The 21,294-nt window shown below is 37.2% G+C and overlaps 2 protein-coding genes across 3 annotated transcripts in view; one reads left to right on the plus strand and one right to left on the minus strand.

The window, feature by feature from the left end:
- Nucleotides 1-12,958: 12,958 nt before the first annotated feature.
- On the plus strand, nt 12,959-14,563 carry LOC114026919 (olfactory receptor 10G3-like). The gene is given in 2 exon segments (XM_027840688.1): nt 12,959-14,244; nt 14,246-14,563. Coding segments are annotated over 2 exon segments (906 nt in total). The 5' UTR covers nt 12,959-13,656.
- A 100-nt stretch (nt 14,564-14,663) lies between these two features.
- TRIM16 (tripartite motif containing 16) overlaps nt 14,664-21,294 on the minus strand; it is a 41,171-nt gene continuing 34,540 nt past the window's right edge. Inside the window, exons 7-8 of one of the 2 annotated variants that reach the window (XR_003567179.1) lie at nt 18,715-18,879; nt 14,664-15,640 (exon numbers count right to left, since the gene is read on the minus strand). The gene's annotated coding sequence lies outside the window, so the exon portion shown is untranslated. The remainder of the gene's footprint in view (nt 15,641-18,714; nt 18,880-21,294) is intronic. The other variant, XR_003567178.1, reaches the window with a different exon arrangement.

Genomic DNA, 21,294 nt, shown 5'->3' on the forward strand with positions numbered 1-21,294 from the left:
ATCTGATTATGGAATGGCTTGCTCAATTTCTTTTTCTAAGATAGGTATATTTAAGTATTGTATTTCCTCTTCTGTTAATCTGGGCAATTTTATTTTTATTTTTGTAAATATCCATCTATTTCACTTAGATTGTCAGTTTTACTGGCAAATAATTAGGAAAAATAATTCCTAATAATTGTTTTAATGTCATCTTAATTGGTGGTACACTCACTCTTAATTTTTGATACTGATAATTTAGTATTCTTTCTTTTTCTTGATCAAATGAACCAATGATTTGTCTATTTTATTGTTGTAGTTATTTTTTTTTTCTTAAAAAACAACTCCTATTTTATTTATTCATTCAATGGTTTTTTTTTACTGTCAATTTTATTAATCTCTCCTTTTATTTTCAGGATTTCCATTTTACTGCTTAATTAAGGATTATTAACTTGTTCTTTTTCTAATATTTTTAGTTGCATGCCCAATTCATTGATCTGCTTTTTCCTGTTTTGGCCATATCCCACAAATTTTGGCATGTTGTCACATTGTTGTCATTCTCTTTAGTGAAATTACTGATTGTTTCTCTGATTTGTTCTTTGACCCATTCATTCTTTAAGATTAGATTATTTAGTTTCCAATTAATTTTTAATTTATGCTTCCAAGGCAATAATTACATTATTGAATGTTATTTTTATTTCATTATTGTCCAAAAAAGGGTGCATTTAATATTTCAACTTTTCTGCACTTGTTTGTGAGATTTTTATGCCCTAATACATGGTCAATTTTTTGTGAAGATTACATGTACAACTAAGAAAAAGATATACTCATTTCTATTCACATTCAATTTTCTCCACAGTTCTTATCATATCTAACTTAAAAAATTTTCATTTCCTTTACTTCTTTCTCATTTATTTTATGGTAAGATTCATCTAGCCCTGAGATGGGAAAGTTGAGGTAACCCACTAGTATTGTATTTCCTTTTGTAACATTTAATTTTTCCTTTCACAATTTGGATGTTATGCCATTTGGTTCATTTGTGTTTGGTACTGATAAATTTTGTTCTCTGTGGTATCTTAAGACATAGTTTCCCTGCAGCTAGGTGATGCAGGAGAGAGAGGACCAGGCCTGAAGTCAGGAAGATCTGAGTTCAAATGTGGACTCAGACACATACTAGCTGTGTGACCCCAGGCAAGTCACTTAACCCCAAAACTTCCTAACAATTAGAGTTGTCAAAAAGTGAACAGGCTATCTCAGGAAGCAGTGGCTTTTTCTTCATTGGAGGTCTTCAAGCAGAGGCTAGAGGGTCACTTGTCAGGGGTTCAGTTGAGATATGGGTTGGACAAGATGATGTGTGGCTTGCCAAATCTGAGATCCTTTGATATTATGAATAGGTTTAAGGTGCTTTATAAACTTTCAAGGGAGTAGGAAAAAAGAGGGAAGCAAAATTACCTTCTTTTTGTGGAGGGTAAGCATCAGAATTGATGATGAGTATGAGAAAATATACTGAGAAGCCTCCCAAATGCTGAAACTATTCCCTCCTGGGTATTCTAAGTTTGAGACAAACTGAACTATTTGACACTGCTCAAACGTTTCTCTATACCAAGCATATATTCTCCATCCCTAGCACAACCTCCCTTATGTCTACCTAATGACATCCCATCACTCCTTCAAGGCAAGGCCTAGCTCAAGTGTCCTTTCCTTCATGAGGTCTTCCCTAAAGCTCTCAACCCCAGTTGGGAATTACCGGTATAGGTGAAAAATGAATGGTAAAAATTGTCTTTACAAGTAATTGGAAAAAAAAATACTATTCAAAAGGGAAAAAAAGGACAAGTAGGATTTGGGGGAAAAAAAGGCTAAGATGATAATAGTGGCTAGCATTTATATAATGCTTTTATATTTGCAAAGCACTTTGTAGGTGTTATCTCTTTTGATCCTCACAACAACCCTGGGAGATAGGTGGTATTGTTTGTGTCTTTACAAATCCTGTATATTTTTTCATTATAATGCTTGATAACATAGTATATTATATTATAATGATTCAGTCATTCAATTTCTCTTTCCCAAAATGTTGGAATTTCTGGAAGAGTTTAGTAGTTCATAGAGACAATAGGATAGAATACCTCATTTGTCATTGAGACTGCAAAATGTTGTATGTATGTTCAATGTGTGTACAGATCTAATTTTAGTTAATATGTTATTGAGACCAAAAGCCTGACAGAATTCAAGGCTCAAATGATAAGACCAACTGGTAACTGCAAAGCAGATAAATGTTATACAAAAAGCATACTCTGAAATATACTCTTTGCTCAAGTCACACTGGACTATTCAATGTCCCCTGCATTGTCCTGCCTCTCCCAGCCCCTCCTAATTCTAGTGTTTTCCTTCTTTAATGATTTCCTATATATTCTGTATATAGTATGCTTATGCACATTTGTTTGCTTATTGTCTCTCCCATTAGATTGTAAGCTCTTTGAAGACAAGGATTTACTTTTGCCTTTTTTTATCCCCAGTGCTTAACACAGTGCCTTTGCATATAGTAGGTGCTTAATAAATATTTACTGACTTACTGCATTTTACTACTTTTGTGCCTTTGCTCACACTCTCCTTCCATATGTTGGAATACCATTCACACTTAAAAGCCCAACTCAAATTCCACTCCTTCCATGGAGCTTTCCTTGATTTCCATGATTTCCACCTCTGACCTCATAACACTTTATTTCATTACTCTTGTGCGTGTTTAATGTATTAGGGAGAGAGGGGGCAGGTTATAGCTATTTTTATATGTGGTCCCATGAAGACAGGAACATATATCTTGTTTAATCGATATATCTTCCCCAATGCAAAACACATCACTCTACACATAGTAGGTGCTTAATAACTGTTGAATCAATCAACAAACATTTATTAAAGGCCTACTACTTGTCAAGCACTGTGCTAGATGCTAGGGGGAGGGATCAAAGACAAAAAAAATGACATAGTCCTTCAAAAGACAGGATAATTGAATAAGTGTAACCCAGAATGGCAATAATAATTAGTGAGGGTACAGGCCAGAGGAAAAGAGAAACAAAGTAATCAATAGGTTGTTAAACATAATGATGATGATAACAATATATGTGTAACAGAGGCTATTCTATGGAACTTGTACTGAGTTGCCCTTTTCACTTCTAACTGACAACCTGTGTTTTCTCAGCCCTTGAGTGAGATGGAGGTCATAAATTCCTTTACTGTTCCAGCCATGTGGTGGTGTTTTAGGGCTGAAAAATGTGGGCCTTTGAAATGATGAAGAGTTTGGGAGGAAGAAAGAGAAGTGGGAGGCAGTGAATAGGCTGTACTATTGCTCTTACCTCACCATTTCTCCAGCATAGATCATGGAGCCAACTAGGAGAGCTTGCACCTAGACCCCTGGATGCTTTTTCTGCTTTGTACTTCCTATTTTGAGTAGATAAGCTTCAAATAATTGGTCCCCAGGGCACCAGGGTAGGGATTTAACTAGCTGAAACATTTAGGAAAATGGAACCTAGCCTCAGAATGATCCTCTTATTGAATTCCAGGATCCCCCAGGAGGGAACTCAGTTTGGATATATTCATGGGTCCAGAGCAGAGGATCACCTTAGAGAGAGGAAATGGACACAATGCCCTATCCTCTGTGGGCCTAATAGAACAAGCTAATCACATGTAAAATGTGAGTGCGAGCTGGTGGAATATTCTAAAGGGACTACTACATTTGTAATGAAGAAATACTAGGAAGTTTTCCTACTGCAAACAGGGGTAAAAATAAGGATGCCCCTTCACCTCTCTATTGTTTGACAGTCATAAATTGCTTGCCATTTCAATAAAAGATTAAAGTTATAAACATAAGGCAGAAAGGAGACAAAATTATCCCTGGGTTTCTATCCTAACTTCAACATTTACAAACTTTGACCGTGGACATGTCACTTCAGTTCTCTGAGCCTCAGTTTTCTCTTATTTTAAATGGGCATAGTAATACTTTTATTCCCTACCTCATAGGATTGTTGTGAGCAAAGCACTTGTAAACCATGAAGAACTACAGAAATTTGATTTTTTTGTTGCTATTTGCTAATAAAGGGTCTCTTTTTCTCATTGGTCCTGCCACCAGCTTTCACCAAGCCCTAAAAGAAATAGAATCCCCAACCTGAGTCGCCTGTTCAGATAAGATCTAAATTTCCTTCTTTCAAGGAATTTAAGGAGAAAAGTTAAATTAAGTAAAATAATATATAGACTCTCCAGTAATCCTACTTTGATGCCTCAGAGATGATTCAGGATTCTCAAAGTCACAACAATAAAGCACAAGCTCTGGCAAGACCTAACAAGTTGAAAAGACTTTGAGTGTAGGCCAGTAATGGACTCTGTATCTATTGTCTGAAGACCAGCCAAGCTAAATTCACAATAACTCATCACTGCAAGGCTAGTCACCAAGTGATGATGGGTTTGGTTTTTTTTTCTTTTGGCTAAAGCAATTAATGTATACCATTTACTAAAGACATCCATGGGTTGTGTTAGGAGGCAGGATATTACAGTGAAACAAGTGCTGGACTTAGAGTTAATATGTACCTGTGTTCAAATCCTAATTCTGCCACTTTCTAGCTATGTGACCACAGCTATGTCTTAACCTGAGTCTGTTTCCGCATCTGTAGAGTGAGAATAATAATACTTATAATGCCTATAAGATATATTAACCTAAAATTTCATTCATATAGGGAACAGCTAGATGAGGAAACTCTATCAATGCAGATTGGTACCTTCTCAGCAACTACCCTTAGAAAGTTGCCTGGGTCACAGACAGGTTAAATGATAAGCCCATAGTAACATAGCTAATATTTGTCAAATCCAGGGTTTAAACACAGGTCTTCCTGCCTTCCAGTCCCATTCTCTATCTGCTATACCATGCTGGCTTTCACATAGTACTTCTAGCAAAAGGTTTTGGTAAGGATCAAATTAGTTGGCATATAATATTATATTTCATTAATATAACTCATTAATTATTTAATAACTAATCTCATCATTATTATTGCACATGATAAGTATTTTGTTAACCTTAAAGTGATATATGAATTTTAGCTATTATTGCTATCTATGTCAATGAAGGGTTCAACCCATAGCAATGAAATTATGAATATTCAAAGTACTGAATCAAATATATTGGGGACTTCGAATTTTCCCCCCATCCACTGTCTTGGCCCAATAAAGACTTGGTTACCCCAACCCACCAGAGAGGTTGGGGAAGGAATACCATTTGTTGTAAAAACCCTGCCACATGGCCCCAGAGGAATGCTCAAGACTTGAGAGATTTGGGGGAGAAATTAAGGCATCTCATCAAGCTTCTAGATACATAGGAAGGACTCACTTAAGTGAGAAACACAATGTCCAGAAAAAAAAGGAGAGATCAAGACAGATACACCCTGACCCAACCTAAGAACTCTTGGAAGAAGAAAGAAATAGGTTTTGTATTCCTGGTTTCTAAACAACCTTTTTTAAGGCCAAAGTCTTGCCAGAACCATAGCATGAGGGAGAGGCTTCAGAGTAGAGACAACCTGATCAAAAGCTGCATTTGAACTATATAGAGAGAATACTTCCGTCTCATATCATGACAATGAAGCTGCAGTGTATGGTTGGGAATCAATAGAGCAGAAAGGCTTTTCCCCTAGAAAGGGGAACAAAGAAAGGTCAGTGATGCTACCTACTGTGCAGAACTGCAGAGTTCTGAGTGTGGAGCTACATGGCAGGAGGAAAATAGGGCCTCTGTTTGGATGTAGAAGTAAAGGCTGACACCACTTGCTGAAGGCTGCAGAGAGATGTAGGTGGAAAAATAATAAAGATCCTCTACTGAGGTCTGAGAACTGAAGCAAATTCCACATGCTAATGAACCAGTAGAAGCAACATCTGTTGGGAGGCCTGTCCTCTACATGTCTATATAAGTCTTGTGGAAGGATTATACACTGACTGATATTGATATTTTTCATGAGCTCTATTTAGAGCACTATTTGTTTTCTCTGAATTGTGTTTTTTTTCCCTTGGGCTCTGTGAACTGTGCTTGCAAGGGAAGTTGGTGAAAACAATGAAGGGAATAATATAGTGAAATTTCCATATTTTCTGGGTGAGAGGAATTAGTAAGAAATATGAGAAACACCCTCCTTAAAAGGGTATCCTGGCCCTTTATGTCACATAAGAGCCTCTGACATAAGGGTAACCTAAGTGGTATATGGAATATCAAGATTATGGTATGTACACTGACATCATAAAATGCTCAATGACTAGACATATCCTCTGTTTGCCAGGTTCTGGGCATCTCCCTTTCTTTACTCCCTTCTCACTTTCTTTTCCTACCCCATTCAATGGTAATTGCACAGAAAAAATTAGTGCCCAGAAAAAATAGGTACTACAACAATGTCTGCCGTTGTAGAATATAAGCTTCTTAAAGTCAGGGACTCCTTTGTTTTTGTTTCTGTTTTTGTTTTACCAGGGCCTAACATAGGCACGTAGCAAGCACTTAACAAATTCTTGTTGAGCTGAGGTATATGAATATAATGGAATACTATTATTCTATAAAAAAATGATGAGAAGGCAGATTTCAGAAAAACCTGGAAAAACTTACATGAACTGATGCTGAGTGAAGTGAGCCAGAACCAGGAGACCATTGTACACAGTAACAGTAACACTGTGTGATGATCAACTTAGATAGACTTTGCTCTTCTCAACAATACAATGATCTAAGTCAATTTCAAAAGACTCATGAAGTAAAATGCTATCCATATCCAGAGAAAAAACTATGGAGTCTGAATGTAGATCGAAGCATACTATTTTCTTTTTTTGTTTTGTTTTGTTTTCTCTTTCTCTTTTGTTCTGATTCTTCTTTCACAACATGACTAATGTGGAAATATGTTGATATGATTGTACATGTATAGCCTATGTCAGATTGCATGCCATCTTGAGGAGGGAGAAAGAAGGAAGGGGGGATAATTGATCTCAAAACCTTATAAAAGTGAATGTTGAAAACTAAAAATAAATAAATAATTTTTTAAAAAAATTCTTGTTGATTAATTGGTATTCCCAAATATTCTAGGACCATCTCAAGTTCAAGAAAGATACACTTTTGATAAGGCTGTGCAAAAGGAATATCCTTTGACCCATATATCCTGATTTGGGCCTCAGAAAATATAGTTACTGTAATTATAATCAGCTGTAGGTACAGTTCAGATTTCTTTTTATTCTCCATACCCCAGGAAGAGAGCATGGCTCTGCTCATCAATGGTTAACATAACATCAAGTCAAGTCAGCAAGTATTTGTTAAGTACCTACTATATGCCTGGCACAATGCTAACTGCTGAGGACACAAAGAAAGACAAAAATTGTTCCTGCTCTCGGTGAACTTAGTCTAATGGAACAAGTCACCCTCAGAATGGAGTAGTGGAAGACTCACCTATTTCTAGTCCAGTTGGTTATGTGCCGAAGGAAAACAGAAGAATGGGAAAGGCACTTGGCAGCCACATTGTGCTCACAAGATGTCCTACTCTACTTACCTCTTCATCACAGTGGCTTTAGGTAACCCCTAAAATCATCATAGCAGTTAAAGGTAGACTTGGCCATCCTTAGAGAGCCTCACCACTGCCTGGAACCACCCTTGGGGACCCCTTCAAGATTCAGGTTAACTTCAAATATTCCCTAGCCAAAGGAGAAAAATCATTCCTCATGACTTTGCATTGTCATTTCAACCACCTTAAGAAATGGGAAAATTCTGCTATGAAAAATACCTACTGCCTAACAATAGGTAAATTAGATTTTTCCCCTCTTCCTTTTTCAAATCAATCATGTTTAAGAAAAGTAACCACCAAAATGAAAGATAAACAAGCTCTGTTAAGCCCCTGACACATACTACCCTGGGTATAGGACATAAATATTCCCCACAGCCTACTTTCTAGAAAACTCCCTTAGTTTCTTCCAATTTTCTAACCAATCAGGTGGGACAATCACCAAAATCCCCAAGCTGGTGGTTTGAAGCTTCCTAATTGGCCTTCTAGATAACGGGGCAAATAACAGAACAAGGTAAAGACCTTCAACAATATTATCAGCAGAAGTCATAGCTATTCCCCAGTTTACCGTGGAGCACAGATGTTGGAAAGTGGCACCTACAAATGAACTGGTAAATAATGGCTCCAACTTCACTGATTTGATCCTTTACTTCCTGCACTGTGATCCCTCTAGAGTTAACTAATTGGGTCTTCACTGGCCCCTTGGGATCCAAAAATAATTTAAAATCCCTCCAGGAACACAACATATCAGGGATTCTTCTGTGAGCTCATTGTGTTGACATCCTCAGAATCTTGAAGCACCTGCCATTGTCCTGTCCCGTGACCAGAACTAAACTTTGATTAGGGACTTGATGATTTATGAATCAGAGGGACTGAGAAGAAAGGAAAAGCTCCTTGAATTCAACCACAGCCACTGATAACCACACAGTAAGTTTCCAGGAGATAGGCAGTTGTCCACAAACATCCTCATAACTGTCGACATTTCCATAGCTCAGTATCTCCCTCTATATTTTCCCCGTTTCTAGGTATCACTCTCCCAGTCCCACAGCAAAATGCTTTTCAACCACATTCTACTTAGTTTATTAGTGTAGGCTACTAAAACCTTCTTAGACTAGAATAATAACAGGTTATATTTCCCCATGTTTTTCATTGGTTCCATCTTTTCTTGGTGATAGTGTCTTCAGGCTTGGTGTCCAGCAAGGCTCTATCATTAACCACTGGCTGGAAACCCAGCAAATGGGAGTTCTGTAGTCATTCAAATTCAAGACAAGGACTGATTTTCTTGCCTTTCAAACCCCTAGCAAAGTACCCTGCACATATCAATTGACAAGTATTAATCAACAACATTTAGGCACTGAGGATTCAAATACCAAGAAAGAAAAATAATCCTTACACACAAAGAGCTTATATTCTAACATGATAGATGTTTCATAAATATATAAAATTGAATAAATGATCATTCAACATTTTGTCCTAGGTAAATCTGCTTCCTGGTCCTTTCTTCCATTTTTAAAGCAGGGACCCTGTACTAAACCCATAAATAGATTTGGGTTATTTTAATATATAATGTGAAAGACTTATTGAAAGTTTTTTTCTAATCCTCTTCCTCATTATTGCTCACATTTAAATAGCACTTTACATTTGACAAGTAGTATACCTATCTCATCCCACATTATGTAAGTGTTATATCCATTTTACAGATCTAGAAACTGAGACCCAGAAAGATTAAGTGAATTGCCCAAGTGTATGTCTTTCAATGGTGGCAGGTTACACCTTCCAACATTTCTGCTCCATAGTTAACTGGAAAAGAGCTATTTTCCATTGATGGACTGGCCTGTGGTCAGATGACTAGTAAATGTCCAACTGGCAGATGAACCCAGGTCTTCTCATTTCAAATTCATTGTTTCTGAGCCCCACAATGCCTCTATCCCACTATGCTACTTCTTGGAATCTGACCAGCCTACCAGTGAGCAACAAAGGTTCTAACTTGAAACAGTGATTTAAAATAGTTCTAACTTAAAATAGTGATTCTCAAACGTTTTGGTCTCAAGATTCCTTTACAAGCTTAAAAAATTATTTAGGGTTTCAAAGAATTTTGTTTATATGGGTTATATCTATTAATATTTATCATATTAGAAATAAAAATGTTTTACTGGTATTACAAAAATTATTTTGACCTCATGGATCCCCTGAAAGGGTCTTGAGCACCCCCAGAGGTCCCCAGACCACACTTTGAAAACCAGTGACTTGAAGTGTTGTATAGTACTACATTTTCTACACAACTCCAGCCTCAGATACTGTGTGATCCTAGACAAGTCATTTAACTAACTCTGTTAGCCTCAGTTTCCTCATCTACAAAATAGAGGTATTAACAGCATAAATAGGATAAAATGAGATGATATTTATAAGTTTCTTTGCAAACCTTAATACCACATTTTTTATATTAAATGCTAATTATTGGTACTGGTGTTTTTCTTCTGTGAATTTATTCACTATGGTATAAGCTGCACCATTCATAGGCAATACAAAATGAGGCAAACCACTAAGGCACCGTGCTTTGAGGGGCTCCATGCTACTGGCACTGGGCAGTGAGTAAAGGAGACAGAAGCATCAGGGAAGCAGGGCACTCAAACAGTCTAGATCAACCATAATCAATTCTCAAAGCTAAAAGCCACATAGTGCTAGTAAGCACCTGAGGCTGTCATCTAATCAGCTCACCAACCACCCCCTATCACCAAGGCAGAGCCAAGATTCCTAACTCCATCACACACACACACACACACACACACACACACACACACACACACACACACACACACACACACTCCTCAGGCTATATATTGCCTTTCTGTAATTTCTTTCCTCCCTTCAAGACTCCAAATAGATTTTTTAACTTGAATCCCAAGGTCACAGCTCTAACAAATACGATTCAATCCACATCCTCTGACTCCAAATTCAATGTGCTTTCAAAACAACTCAAGTGCCACTTCCTACCCATAGCTCTTCTTGATGCCCTTCCCCCAAACTGAAATTATATGTATATAAATACAAAGTTTTTGTATTTAGTTATCTGTGTGCATGTTCCTTCCATTGCAGTAGAATATAAGCTTTGTGAGGGCCAGAGAGTGTTTTCATTTTTGTCTTTGTGTCACCAGCATATAGCACAGTGCCTAACACATAGTAGATGCTTTTAAAATGCTTGTCAGTTTGAGTTTCCACTAGCATATAAAATGAGCACGACAGTCAGTGGGTAGAGGGCTACAGGCCCTCCCAAACTGAGGAAGAACAAAGTCAAGAAATGCCATCTCCTATGACTAAAGTCAGCACATGATGGATTGTATGGGATTAACTCTCTCTGAAAATCTTCCCAGAAGTAACGTTTCCTACAATGTGGTTTAGAGATGGTTTCATGATAATATTAAGGTGTCTGACATCAGGAGGCAGCCAACTTCAATTGTAATTGGGGAAATCCAATCCTTAAACTTGTGAATTTTAAAATATTGAAATAAATGCAATCAGGGGGAGATGGGCAGAGACCTTCATGGTGTTTAGAGAATGATCTTAACATATGCACAAGAGACTTTTTTTTATCAGGGGAATGTTTTTTAAACTGAGTTTTGCTCTACAAGCTAAATGTGATTGGAGAATCACCATGCAATAAATACAGCAAGATCTTGTATTCTTTATGCCTTTCAGACAACTATATAATTGAAAATATAGTGTGTAATAGAAAATTCTTTGCAAAATCCTGCCACTTCCTTTTGTCAGTAACACAGTAACAACTTCTGTTGTCTTCCTTTTCTTGATCTATTTTATAAAACCATCCTTGAATGCTTTCAAAGTTATCACTTGCAGGTGATTACTAAAAGTCATGTAAAAGATTTTGCATGGATTTTCTTTGTTTGTACTTGGTCTAGTACAGATCTACTTTCCAATTTTAAATTCTAGGATAACATTTCTACTTTTAGGTGATATGGTTCCAATGAAGTGGTTCCATACTCATTTATGATAAAAAATCATTAAAAAAATGTGATTAAATCTGTTCCATTTTCCATCTACTTTTCCTTCTGCCATTTTCATCTTTAGAACACCAGGACAGCTAGGTAGTTCAGTGGATAGAAGAGTCAGAACAGCTTCAATACAAATCCAGCCTCAGATACTTATTTACTTTGTGCCTCCAGGCAAATCACTCAACTTCTATTTGCCTCACTTTCCTCCTTTGCTGAATGGAGATAATAAGAGCATGTGCCTCCCAGTGTTTTGTGAGGGTCAATTGGGATAACATTTGTAAAGCAGTTAGCACAGTATCTAGCACGTAGTAGGCACTATAAAAATGTTAGCTATTATTATTATTGAGATGATGTGGCTCAGCTGAGTCATATGCCAAGATTTCTATATACCTGTTTTTGCTCTCAATGCAGTTTGTTGTTTTATAATCCCATACTGTTTGTAATCTTCCATCATCCTTCTCCATGGCATTTTGTATAGACATTTGTGTTATAAACCAATATTGTCCTTGGCTTGGCAAGGACATTGAGTGTTTGCTGCAGTTACATCCAAGGTTTTCTTTTCGTTGTTATTCTTTCTTCTAATTTGATGTTGATTTTGAGCTTTGATCTAACCATTATTATTAGGTGTTATTTTTGCTTATACTCACCATAAGCACAAGATTGTCCCATGAAACAATTTTTGTTACTGCTTTTCAGGACACTATAAACCAAGTCCTTTATTCATACTTCCAATCTCTGAATCACCCTTTAATTTGCTCTCTTTATAAAATTTCTATTTGTCTTCTGGTTTCATTTATCATGGGAATGGCAATTTTGATGTTCATAGTATGTCATTGGACATTGTCATTTTCTTTGTCAGAACACAAAGATCTCACTCACATATAAAATATCAAAAATTAAATTACTATTTACAGATAGTCTAAATGCCTTCTGCCTTCTTTTGTCATCACTGTACCACCATCACTGTGAAAGCAAAAGGGAGATCACACAGCACTGGGGGATATTTTTTTCAGTGGGTTGACATTGCCAAACAATTCATCATTTAGTGTTCAACCTACTAATGGTGAGCACCTCCAAATTTAGCCAGTTTGGGCCTTGGACAGCAGACTCAATCATTCAGAAATATATACAAATCTTTCTAGCATCATAGAGTTTGCCAGAACTTATGTTCTGTTTATACAACCTTCAAGAACCCAGTCTCTCCTCCACAATATAAGATATTAGGATAGGATTTTTTGGAAGAAAAATAGCAACAACTATCATTTACATAGTCTTTAATGTCAGTCAGTCAATAAACATTTATTAAATGCCTAATAAATGTGTTAAGCACTGGGCAAAGCACTGGATGTTTTACATAGTGCTTTCCTCACAAGAACCTTGGGAGCCATTTAATATTAGTATTATTATTCTCATTCTACAGATAATAAAACTGAGACTCAGAATGATTGAGGAAAATTGCCCAGTGTCACACAGTAAGGGTTGGAGCTAGGACTTGAACCTTGGTCTTTCAATCTCTAAGATCACTAACCTTTCCACTATGCCACATATTCTGGTCACCAGAAAGTCATATGCCTCATTGCAAATGAATAAATTGACCTTTTAGTTTTATCAATCAATCATTTGTGTCATAATGAATCAAAGACTAAGGGTCTCAAGTGTATTCCATTCCTTCAGTAACAGAATGCTTATAGAGAGGCATATCATCAGAAAGTTGTCCACCAGGTGATGAATGTTTTCAGCTACAGAAACTCACAGTGAAAATCTCCTGTGGAATGGAAGGGGCATGTAGTGTGCTTGAATGGAGCAAGTACTGACAAAATCAAATTCTTGAAATATTGAATTGAAGTAAGGAAAAACCCTACTCTTAGGCAAAGTAATTCTAAAAATACTCCCTAACGAATATTGTTTTATTCCTGCTTACTATCTCTCTGCCTAAGAGAAGACATAAATTTTCCCCTCAAAATTCCCATCCTTATATTATGGTTTTTTTTCTCTAGTTCCTCCTCACCTCCAAACCAGTGATTTGATGTTGCAATCTATTGCCATCTTTCTCTAACTCCTCTTCATCTCAAGCTTTGCTATATGCCTTGGTCATTCTCCAGGTGACACTACTCCAGGGGATGGAGAGAACTAACAGCACTCAACTGACAGAGTTCATCCTGACAGGGATCCCTTACCAACCCAAGCTAAGGACATTCCTCTTTTTATTCTTCCTTGTCATCTACATTCTGACACAAATGGGCAATCTACTTATCTTCCTCACAGTCTGTATCGACCCCCAACTTCATGCCCGCCCTATGTATATCTTCCTTGGTGTCCTGTCCATCATTGACATGGGAATCTCCTCCATCATTGTTCCACGGCTCATATTGAACTTCACTGCTAAGATTAAGCCTATCCCATTTGGTGGGCGTGTAGCTCAGCTCTATTTCTACCACTTCTTGGGCAGCACCCAATGCTATCTTTACACTCTGATAGCCTATGATAGATACTTGGCTATATGTCGACCCCTGCACTACCCTGTACTAATGACCTTGAAGATATGTTCCTTGATGGTAACTGGAGCATGGGTAGCTGGCTCTATCCATGGTGCTATCCAGGCCACACTCATTTTCCGCTTACCATACTGTGGTCCCAACCAGGTAGATTATTTTTTCTGTGACATCCCTGCAGTACTAAGGCTGGCCTGTGCTGACACAACCATTAATTGAGCTGGTGACTTTTGTGGACATTGGAGTGGTAGTTGCCAGTTGCTTCTCTCTAATCCTGCTCTCCTACATACATATAATCCAAGCTATCTTAAATATCCACACGGCTGATGGGAGACGTCATGCATTCTCCACCTGTGGAGCCCATGTGACTGTGGTTACAATTTACTATGTACCCTGTGCCTTTATCTACCTGAGACTGGAAGCCAATAGCCCCCTAGATGGAGCAGCTGCTCTGTTCCTCACAGCTATCACTCCTTTCCTTAATCCCCTGATCTATACTCTGAGAAACCAGGAGGTAAAGTTAGCCCTGAAGTGAATGGTAGGAGACTGAAGGGGTATGAGTAAGAACTGAATGATTCTGTTCTCATTGAGACTCACTCATATTTCAAAGATTTGAGTATTAAGTGTTAGTGAATTTATTGAAGGCAAGCATACCAATAAAAAATCAGAGACCTATGATACACATTTCGGCCAAAAAGGAATGAAATAAACATTTTCAGCTTTAAGCAAAATTGCCTCTCCTTCTGTTGAGCTTTCATATTGCTAAATAAGTGTCATTAAAATATGGTGTTTGGTCAATGTGCTTAATAGCCAATTTAACAATTGTGCTATAACTGCTTTTTTCAGTATGATGAAGCAATATAAATTGTTCATTTTAAAACCCTTGTTGTGGTTTTGGCTTAAATGTTGTTCAAAATGTAATGATCTGTAAAAAAAAAAAAGTTCTTTGATAAATTATTTATAAAGAGCTCTCTTGCTAATGCAGTCTACTTACTAGGCCAGGGAACCATCTACAAAGTGTGCAATGTATAAACCTTGCTCTTCTTGCTTTTAAATTTCATATAATACTTGGCAGAGAGTTAGAAGCTGAAAATTTCCTGTGTAGGAGGATTCTGTCTTGTAAAATACTTCCATGTCTGTCCTGTAAGATACTTCCAAGGTCCCTACCATCTCATACAATTAATCCATGCAAGTCTTCTTCTCTATACCATCCCATAAATCCTCCATAGACAATCCGCCCAATGTACTTAAAGCTTTCCTCTAGATATTTTAATATTTTGTAGACAAATTTAACATTTTGTGGTCACCTAAGCTATCCATCAATTATCTTTCATTATTGTTACATGACCAGCTCACATATATGATGATGTAAGTCATTCACAGTTCTTCATCGTGTAATATTGCTATTGCGGTGTACAATGTTCTTCGCTCACTTCATTTAGCATCATTACATGTAAATCTGGCTGCTGCTTCTGCTCTGTTTCTTTCCCAGAGCCCAGGGATCTGAGATGGTGATTACTAGCCTTGGCGTCAGCCTTGTGTGTTTGAGAAATCAGGAGCTCTTGTATCTGGGTGCTGGTTACTCAGAAGGAGGTGACCACCGAAACAGCTTCTGGAAGAAGACAATCACAGGCAAGAGCATGAGCTCAAGCTATGACCTACTAGCCAAAAGATATGGACTTCAAGTGAGTTGCTCAGACAGTGCAGAGCCTAGGTGAAAATTAAATTTCCATTCAACACTTCCAGAAAATGTGCCATATTTTAATAGTTTAAGTTTTGACCTACTGGGAGGACATAATAGGAATTAAGGGTTACTGCTTCATGTTTTGAGGACTCATCATTATGCGCTTATGAATTACTTTAGTAATGATAGCTAACGTTTATATAGCACTTACTGTGTGCCAGGCACTGTGCTAAGAGCTTTACAATCATTATCTCATTTGGTAATGAATGTGATATCAAAACAATAATTATCTATAAAAAAATTTTAAAGGAGTCCAATATACACCAAAATATTTATAGCAACATTTTTGTAATATCAAAGAATTATGTAAACAAAGATGCTCATTGAGTAGCTAAAGTAATGATACATAAATATGATAGAATTTTACAATGTTGTAAGAAATGATAAATATAATGAAACCAGAAGCATGAAGAAGAATTATGTGTAGTGATACAAGATGAGGTAATCAGAACCAAGAAAACATATACAACTACAACCATGTAAATTGGAGAAAATGTTTTTTTTTTAAAGATCAAAACTAAATGCTGTGAAATCATAATCACCAAGCTTGGCCCCAAAGAGGAAATATGATATGGCACCTCCCTTTACTTCTAGGTAGAGACATGGGAATATGAACACCACATATAATGTCCAATTTTTTCAATATGTTGGTTAATTTTGTAGAACTGGTTTTTTCCTCCTCTTTTAAATTTTTTCTTGTTATAAGATATGGCTCTTTTGGGATTGGAAAGTAGGGGAAAGATACATTGGTGACATAAAACCAAAAGATATCAATAGTTTTTAAAGGGGCACATAAACATTCTTGGCTTGGTCATAGCCACCCCATTCACTTCAAATATGTCCCCTTTATTGTGGCTGTGGCCTTTCTTGTGTTCCCAAAGGGCATGGAACATTTCTTCTATTTCTTTTTTATCTCTCCCCCTCTCAATTCCCCTTTCCCATAATACTATTTCATTATGGCATTTGTACAGCATGCTTTATACCATAAGAAATAAATCTTGTTAACTAATTAGAAACTTGAATATTTTTATTTAATTTGGCTTGGGATGTAAAGTAAGAATAACAGAAAATTAGCACTAGAGAGACCTTTTAGACCCATTTAGGGTTTTCTTGGCAAAGATACTGAAGTGGTTTACCATTTCCTTCTCCAGCTCATTGTGCACATGAGGAAACTGAGGCAAACAGGGTCAAGTGATTTTCCCAGGTCACACAGCTATTAAGTGTTTGAGGGCATATTTGAACTCAGGAAGATGAGTTTTCCTGACTTCAAGTCCAGCACTCCATCCATTATATCACCTAGCTGTCCCAATAATAGGAAATTACTGGAGTTTATTCAATATAGGAGTAACATGATCAGAATTGAACTTTAAGAAAACTGCTTTGGCGGCTAAGTGGAGGTTGGATTGGAGTGGAAAGAGACTTGACAGTAGGAGACCGCTTGGCATGCTCTTGTAATACTAGTACAGTCAGTCAGTCAGAATTTATTAAGTGCCTGCTATAGGCCAGACACTGTGCTAAGCACTGGAGATACAAAAAGAGGCAAAAGAAAGTCTTCCTCCTCAAGTATCTCACAATCTAATGGAGGTGACAACAAACGAACAAATATGTACAAACAAGCTATATATAGGTTTATTAGGAAATAATTAAGAGAAAAGGATCTACAATTAAAAGAGGTTAGGAAAGTCTTCCTGAAGAAGATGAGATTTTAGCTGAGAATTGAAGGAAGCCAGGGAAGCCAGGAGGTGGAAAAAGAGGCCAGATGAGAGGTAATGAAGGACTAGGGTGGTGGCTGTGTGGGTAGAATGAAGGGGGGGCACAGTGTAGGAAAGAAATGTTATGAAAAGAGAGATGACAAGATCTGGCAATTGACTGGATATGTGGGTGAGTGAGGAGTCAAGAAGAGCACTGAAGTTGTGACTGGATCAATGCATACTCAACAGTAATTGAGAAATTAGGAAGAAGGGAAGGTTTTAAGGGAAAGATATTCAGTGGACATGTTGAGTGTCAGATGTAATTCAAACACCAAATTTAAAATGTCCAAAAGGCAGTTGGGTAACACTGGACTGGAACTCAAGAGAGAGACTAGGTAGGTCCAGTTATGAAGATCTGGGAGTAATCTGCATAAGGATGATACAAGAAATCATGGGATTTAATGAGGTTTCCCAAAAAGGGGGATACACCCACAGTTGAGAGTGTGGCATGGATAATCCAACAAAGGAAAATTAGGAGCAGTTATATAGATAGGAGGAGAACCAAGAGAGAACATAAAAACTCAGAAGAAAAAGTATCCAGGAGAAGAGGGTATCCAACACCATCAAATGCTTCAAAAAGGCTGAGAAATTATAAGTGTTAATAAAGAACCATTAACTTTGGCAATTAGGAGGTTATTGGTAATTTTGGAGAGATCAATTTCAATTGAGTGATGTCAGAAACCAAAATTCAGAGGTTTTCAGAGTAAGAGGAGAAAAAAAAAGGATAACTTTTCAAGTCTTTCAGCCGTTGATCTGTGTGCACGTTTTTCCCCATGTCCCTGCCAACATTGATTTTTTCCTATCTTTTACAATTTTAATCAATTTGAAGGGTGTGAAGTGAGATCTCAGTCTTAATTTACCTTTCTCCAATTTTTAGCAATTTTGAGCACTTTTTAGATGATCGTTGAGAGTTTGTAGTAATTTTAAGATCTGTTCATATCTTTTTACTAATTGCCTATTGCCTGTTTTTAAACTGTGTTAATCCTCTCATTATGACTTTTATTAAAGATATTTTATATGATCCTATAATCAGTATTTTTTCCACTTTACCTGTCTCACAGGATATAAGCCTTAAAGGCATGTTCATGTCTCATTTTATATCACGTGGCACAGTAATAGGCACATAATAGGTCACTCACTTCAAATTGATTGGTCATTATAAGCTAGAAGAATCTGGTCAAGCTCTCTCACCTTACAGATTAAGAAACAGAAGCCCAGAAGTAGGTCATCACTGAAGGTCACACAGGTACTAGTAAGTAGCAGAGATGGTATTCAAATTTAGAAATCATAGGATTCCAAGTTCAGTGTTCTTTCTACTACACCAGGGCAAGCTTCAGGGAGACATTTGAGCTGGATCTTGAAGGAAAAAAATAAGATTCTGATCACAGGAGAGGCTAAGGGAGTCAAGTAAAATAGCATTGATTTTTTTCAAAACAACCTTATGAGAAAGAGAGTGATGTGATAGTGTCCCCATTTTATAGATATGGTTCTTAAATAGGTTAAATGACTCATCTGTAATAACACAGGAAAAATCAATTAGGAATCAAGACCAGATTTCTTTAGTGTACTTCTATGGAAGGCAGGCAGGCAGGAAGGAAGGAAAGAAGGAAGGAAAAGAAAGGAGGGAAGGAACAACTTATCAAGTGCTTAAAATGTGCCAGGCACTATGCTAAGCACTGAAGATAAAAATACAAGCAAAGAGAAAAACAATCTCTCCCCTCAAAGAGCTTACATTCTAATGGGGGAATAAAACACAGAGAAGAAATTGAAAAGTGGGCAGTGTGGAGGAGCAGGCAACGAGGTGAGCATGATCATGAAGTCCAGAGAAAGTAAGGAACAGGGTAGAAAAATGACACTCTAGCCTCAGTTCCTCAATAAAACAGAAATTCTTGAGGATGGGAGAAGCTGGGAAGGCCTTAATAAAGAAACAGTCTGAGGTGAGTGGTTTGAAATTGTGGTAGGTTGTTCCAGGATGAGGAGGCCCTAGGCAAAGACGGATGAAGCTGGATGTTCCAGGATATGCAGGGAGTAGAAGGATCATGGTTTTGACTGATGTGCTTAGGAAGATGGTGGTATTCTCAACAGTCTTAGGGAAGTTAGAAACACTGGGTTTCAGGAACAGTGAGGGAACCAAACTGGCTAAAGTGTTCTAGTATGATTAATTTAAATAATAAAAATCAGATTCTTAGAATCAGGGAGACCATCAACAGACTATTGCAATTGTTCAGGTGTGAGGTGATGACGGCCTACACTAGATGGTTGCAGTGTCAGAGGAGAGAAAGGAACATTTATGAGAGATGTTACAAGGGTAGAAATGACAAGTTGACCACTGATCAGATAAGAGGGAGGGGATAGTGATGAAAGAAAGTAAAGAGTAAAAGATGACCCTTGGATTGTGAACCTGGTTGACTGGAAGGATGGTGGTACCCTTGATAGTAACAGGGAAGTTGGCAAAAATGGATAAGCTTTTAGGGAAAGATAATGAGCTCAATTTTGGACATAATGAGTTTAAGATGTCTACAGGACATTCATTTCTACATGTCCAACAAGTAGTTGGAGATAAGACTGGAAGTTAGAAAAGAGGTTAGGACTGGACAGGTAGATCTAGGAATCTGCATGGAGATGATAATTAAAGTTATAAGAGCTGATGAAATCAACAAGTAAAATAGAGAGGAAGAAGAAAAAAGGATCCAGGACAGACCCTAAGGGGTACACACAAGGTGATGACCTCGATGAAGATCCAACAAAAGAAACTTATAAGGACAGGTCTTACAGGCAGGAGGAGAACCTAGAGAGAACAGAATATCAAGAAGAGGGTGATTGACAGTATCAAAGGCTGCAGGGAGATCAAGAAGGATGAGAAATGAGAACAGGCCATTTGATTTGGCAATTGAGAGCATTAGTAACTTTGGAGTAGAAGTTTCAGATGAATGTTGAGGTTGGAAGCCAGACTAGAAAGAATCTAAAAGAGAGTTAGAGAAAAGGATATGTAGGAGATCTTAAGTAGTTTAAGATTTTAAATTTATTTAAGATCTAAATAGGAGGCAATATTTAAGTATAAGACAATAGCTAGCTGGAATGGATGGATCAAATGAGACTTTTCTGAGGATGGGGGAGACATGGGCATGTTTGTAGACAGTAGGGAAGCATACAGAAGAAGCATACAGGGAGAGATGAAAGATAAGTGAAAGAAGACCATAAAGAAAGGGGGGGAAAGAGAAACTTTAGTGGGAAAGTAGAGAAGGGAGAAAACTATAAAAACAGTAAATGATCACAGGGCAGGAGAGAGAGAAGAAACCAGAAATAATATGGTGATCCTTAGAAATATCACAGGTAAAAGTCTGTGTTATATACTTTAATATTTCAAGTCACCATTCTTCCAACTAATAATGCAGATCATAAACCCATCCCTTAGAAAACTATTTGTTTTGGCCAAACAATTCACTGCCTGGTGGCCAATTCTCAGCTATATTCCATAGTTCTTCAAATATTAAATTATAATTCTTCAAATATCAAATGTTAAATATAGTTCTTCAAATAAAAAAATGTGAAAGTCCAGGGCATAAAAGGTCTGACTTTTAAAGGAATAATTAGGAAATTATTTAGCCATATCATGAAAGGATTCTTAAATTGATAGGATTCCCAGAATCTTCAGTTCTTTTAAATACCGAGCATCTCTGGTAAACATTAAAGTGTTTTCAGAGGTTTCCCCCCTTTCTTTTATAGATGATCAACTGTTTGATAGGCTTGGGAGGGCTGAGAAACTTTAAA

The sequence above is a fragment of the Vombatus ursinus genome, unplaced genomic scaffold (genome assembly GCF_900497805.2).
Source record: "Vombatus ursinus unplaced genomic scaffold, bare-nosed wombat genome assembly UNPS02004704.1, whole genome shotgun sequence".
Taxonomy (NCBI): Eukaryota; Metazoa; Chordata; class Mammalia; order Diprotodontia; family Vombatidae; genus Vombatus; species Vombatus ursinus.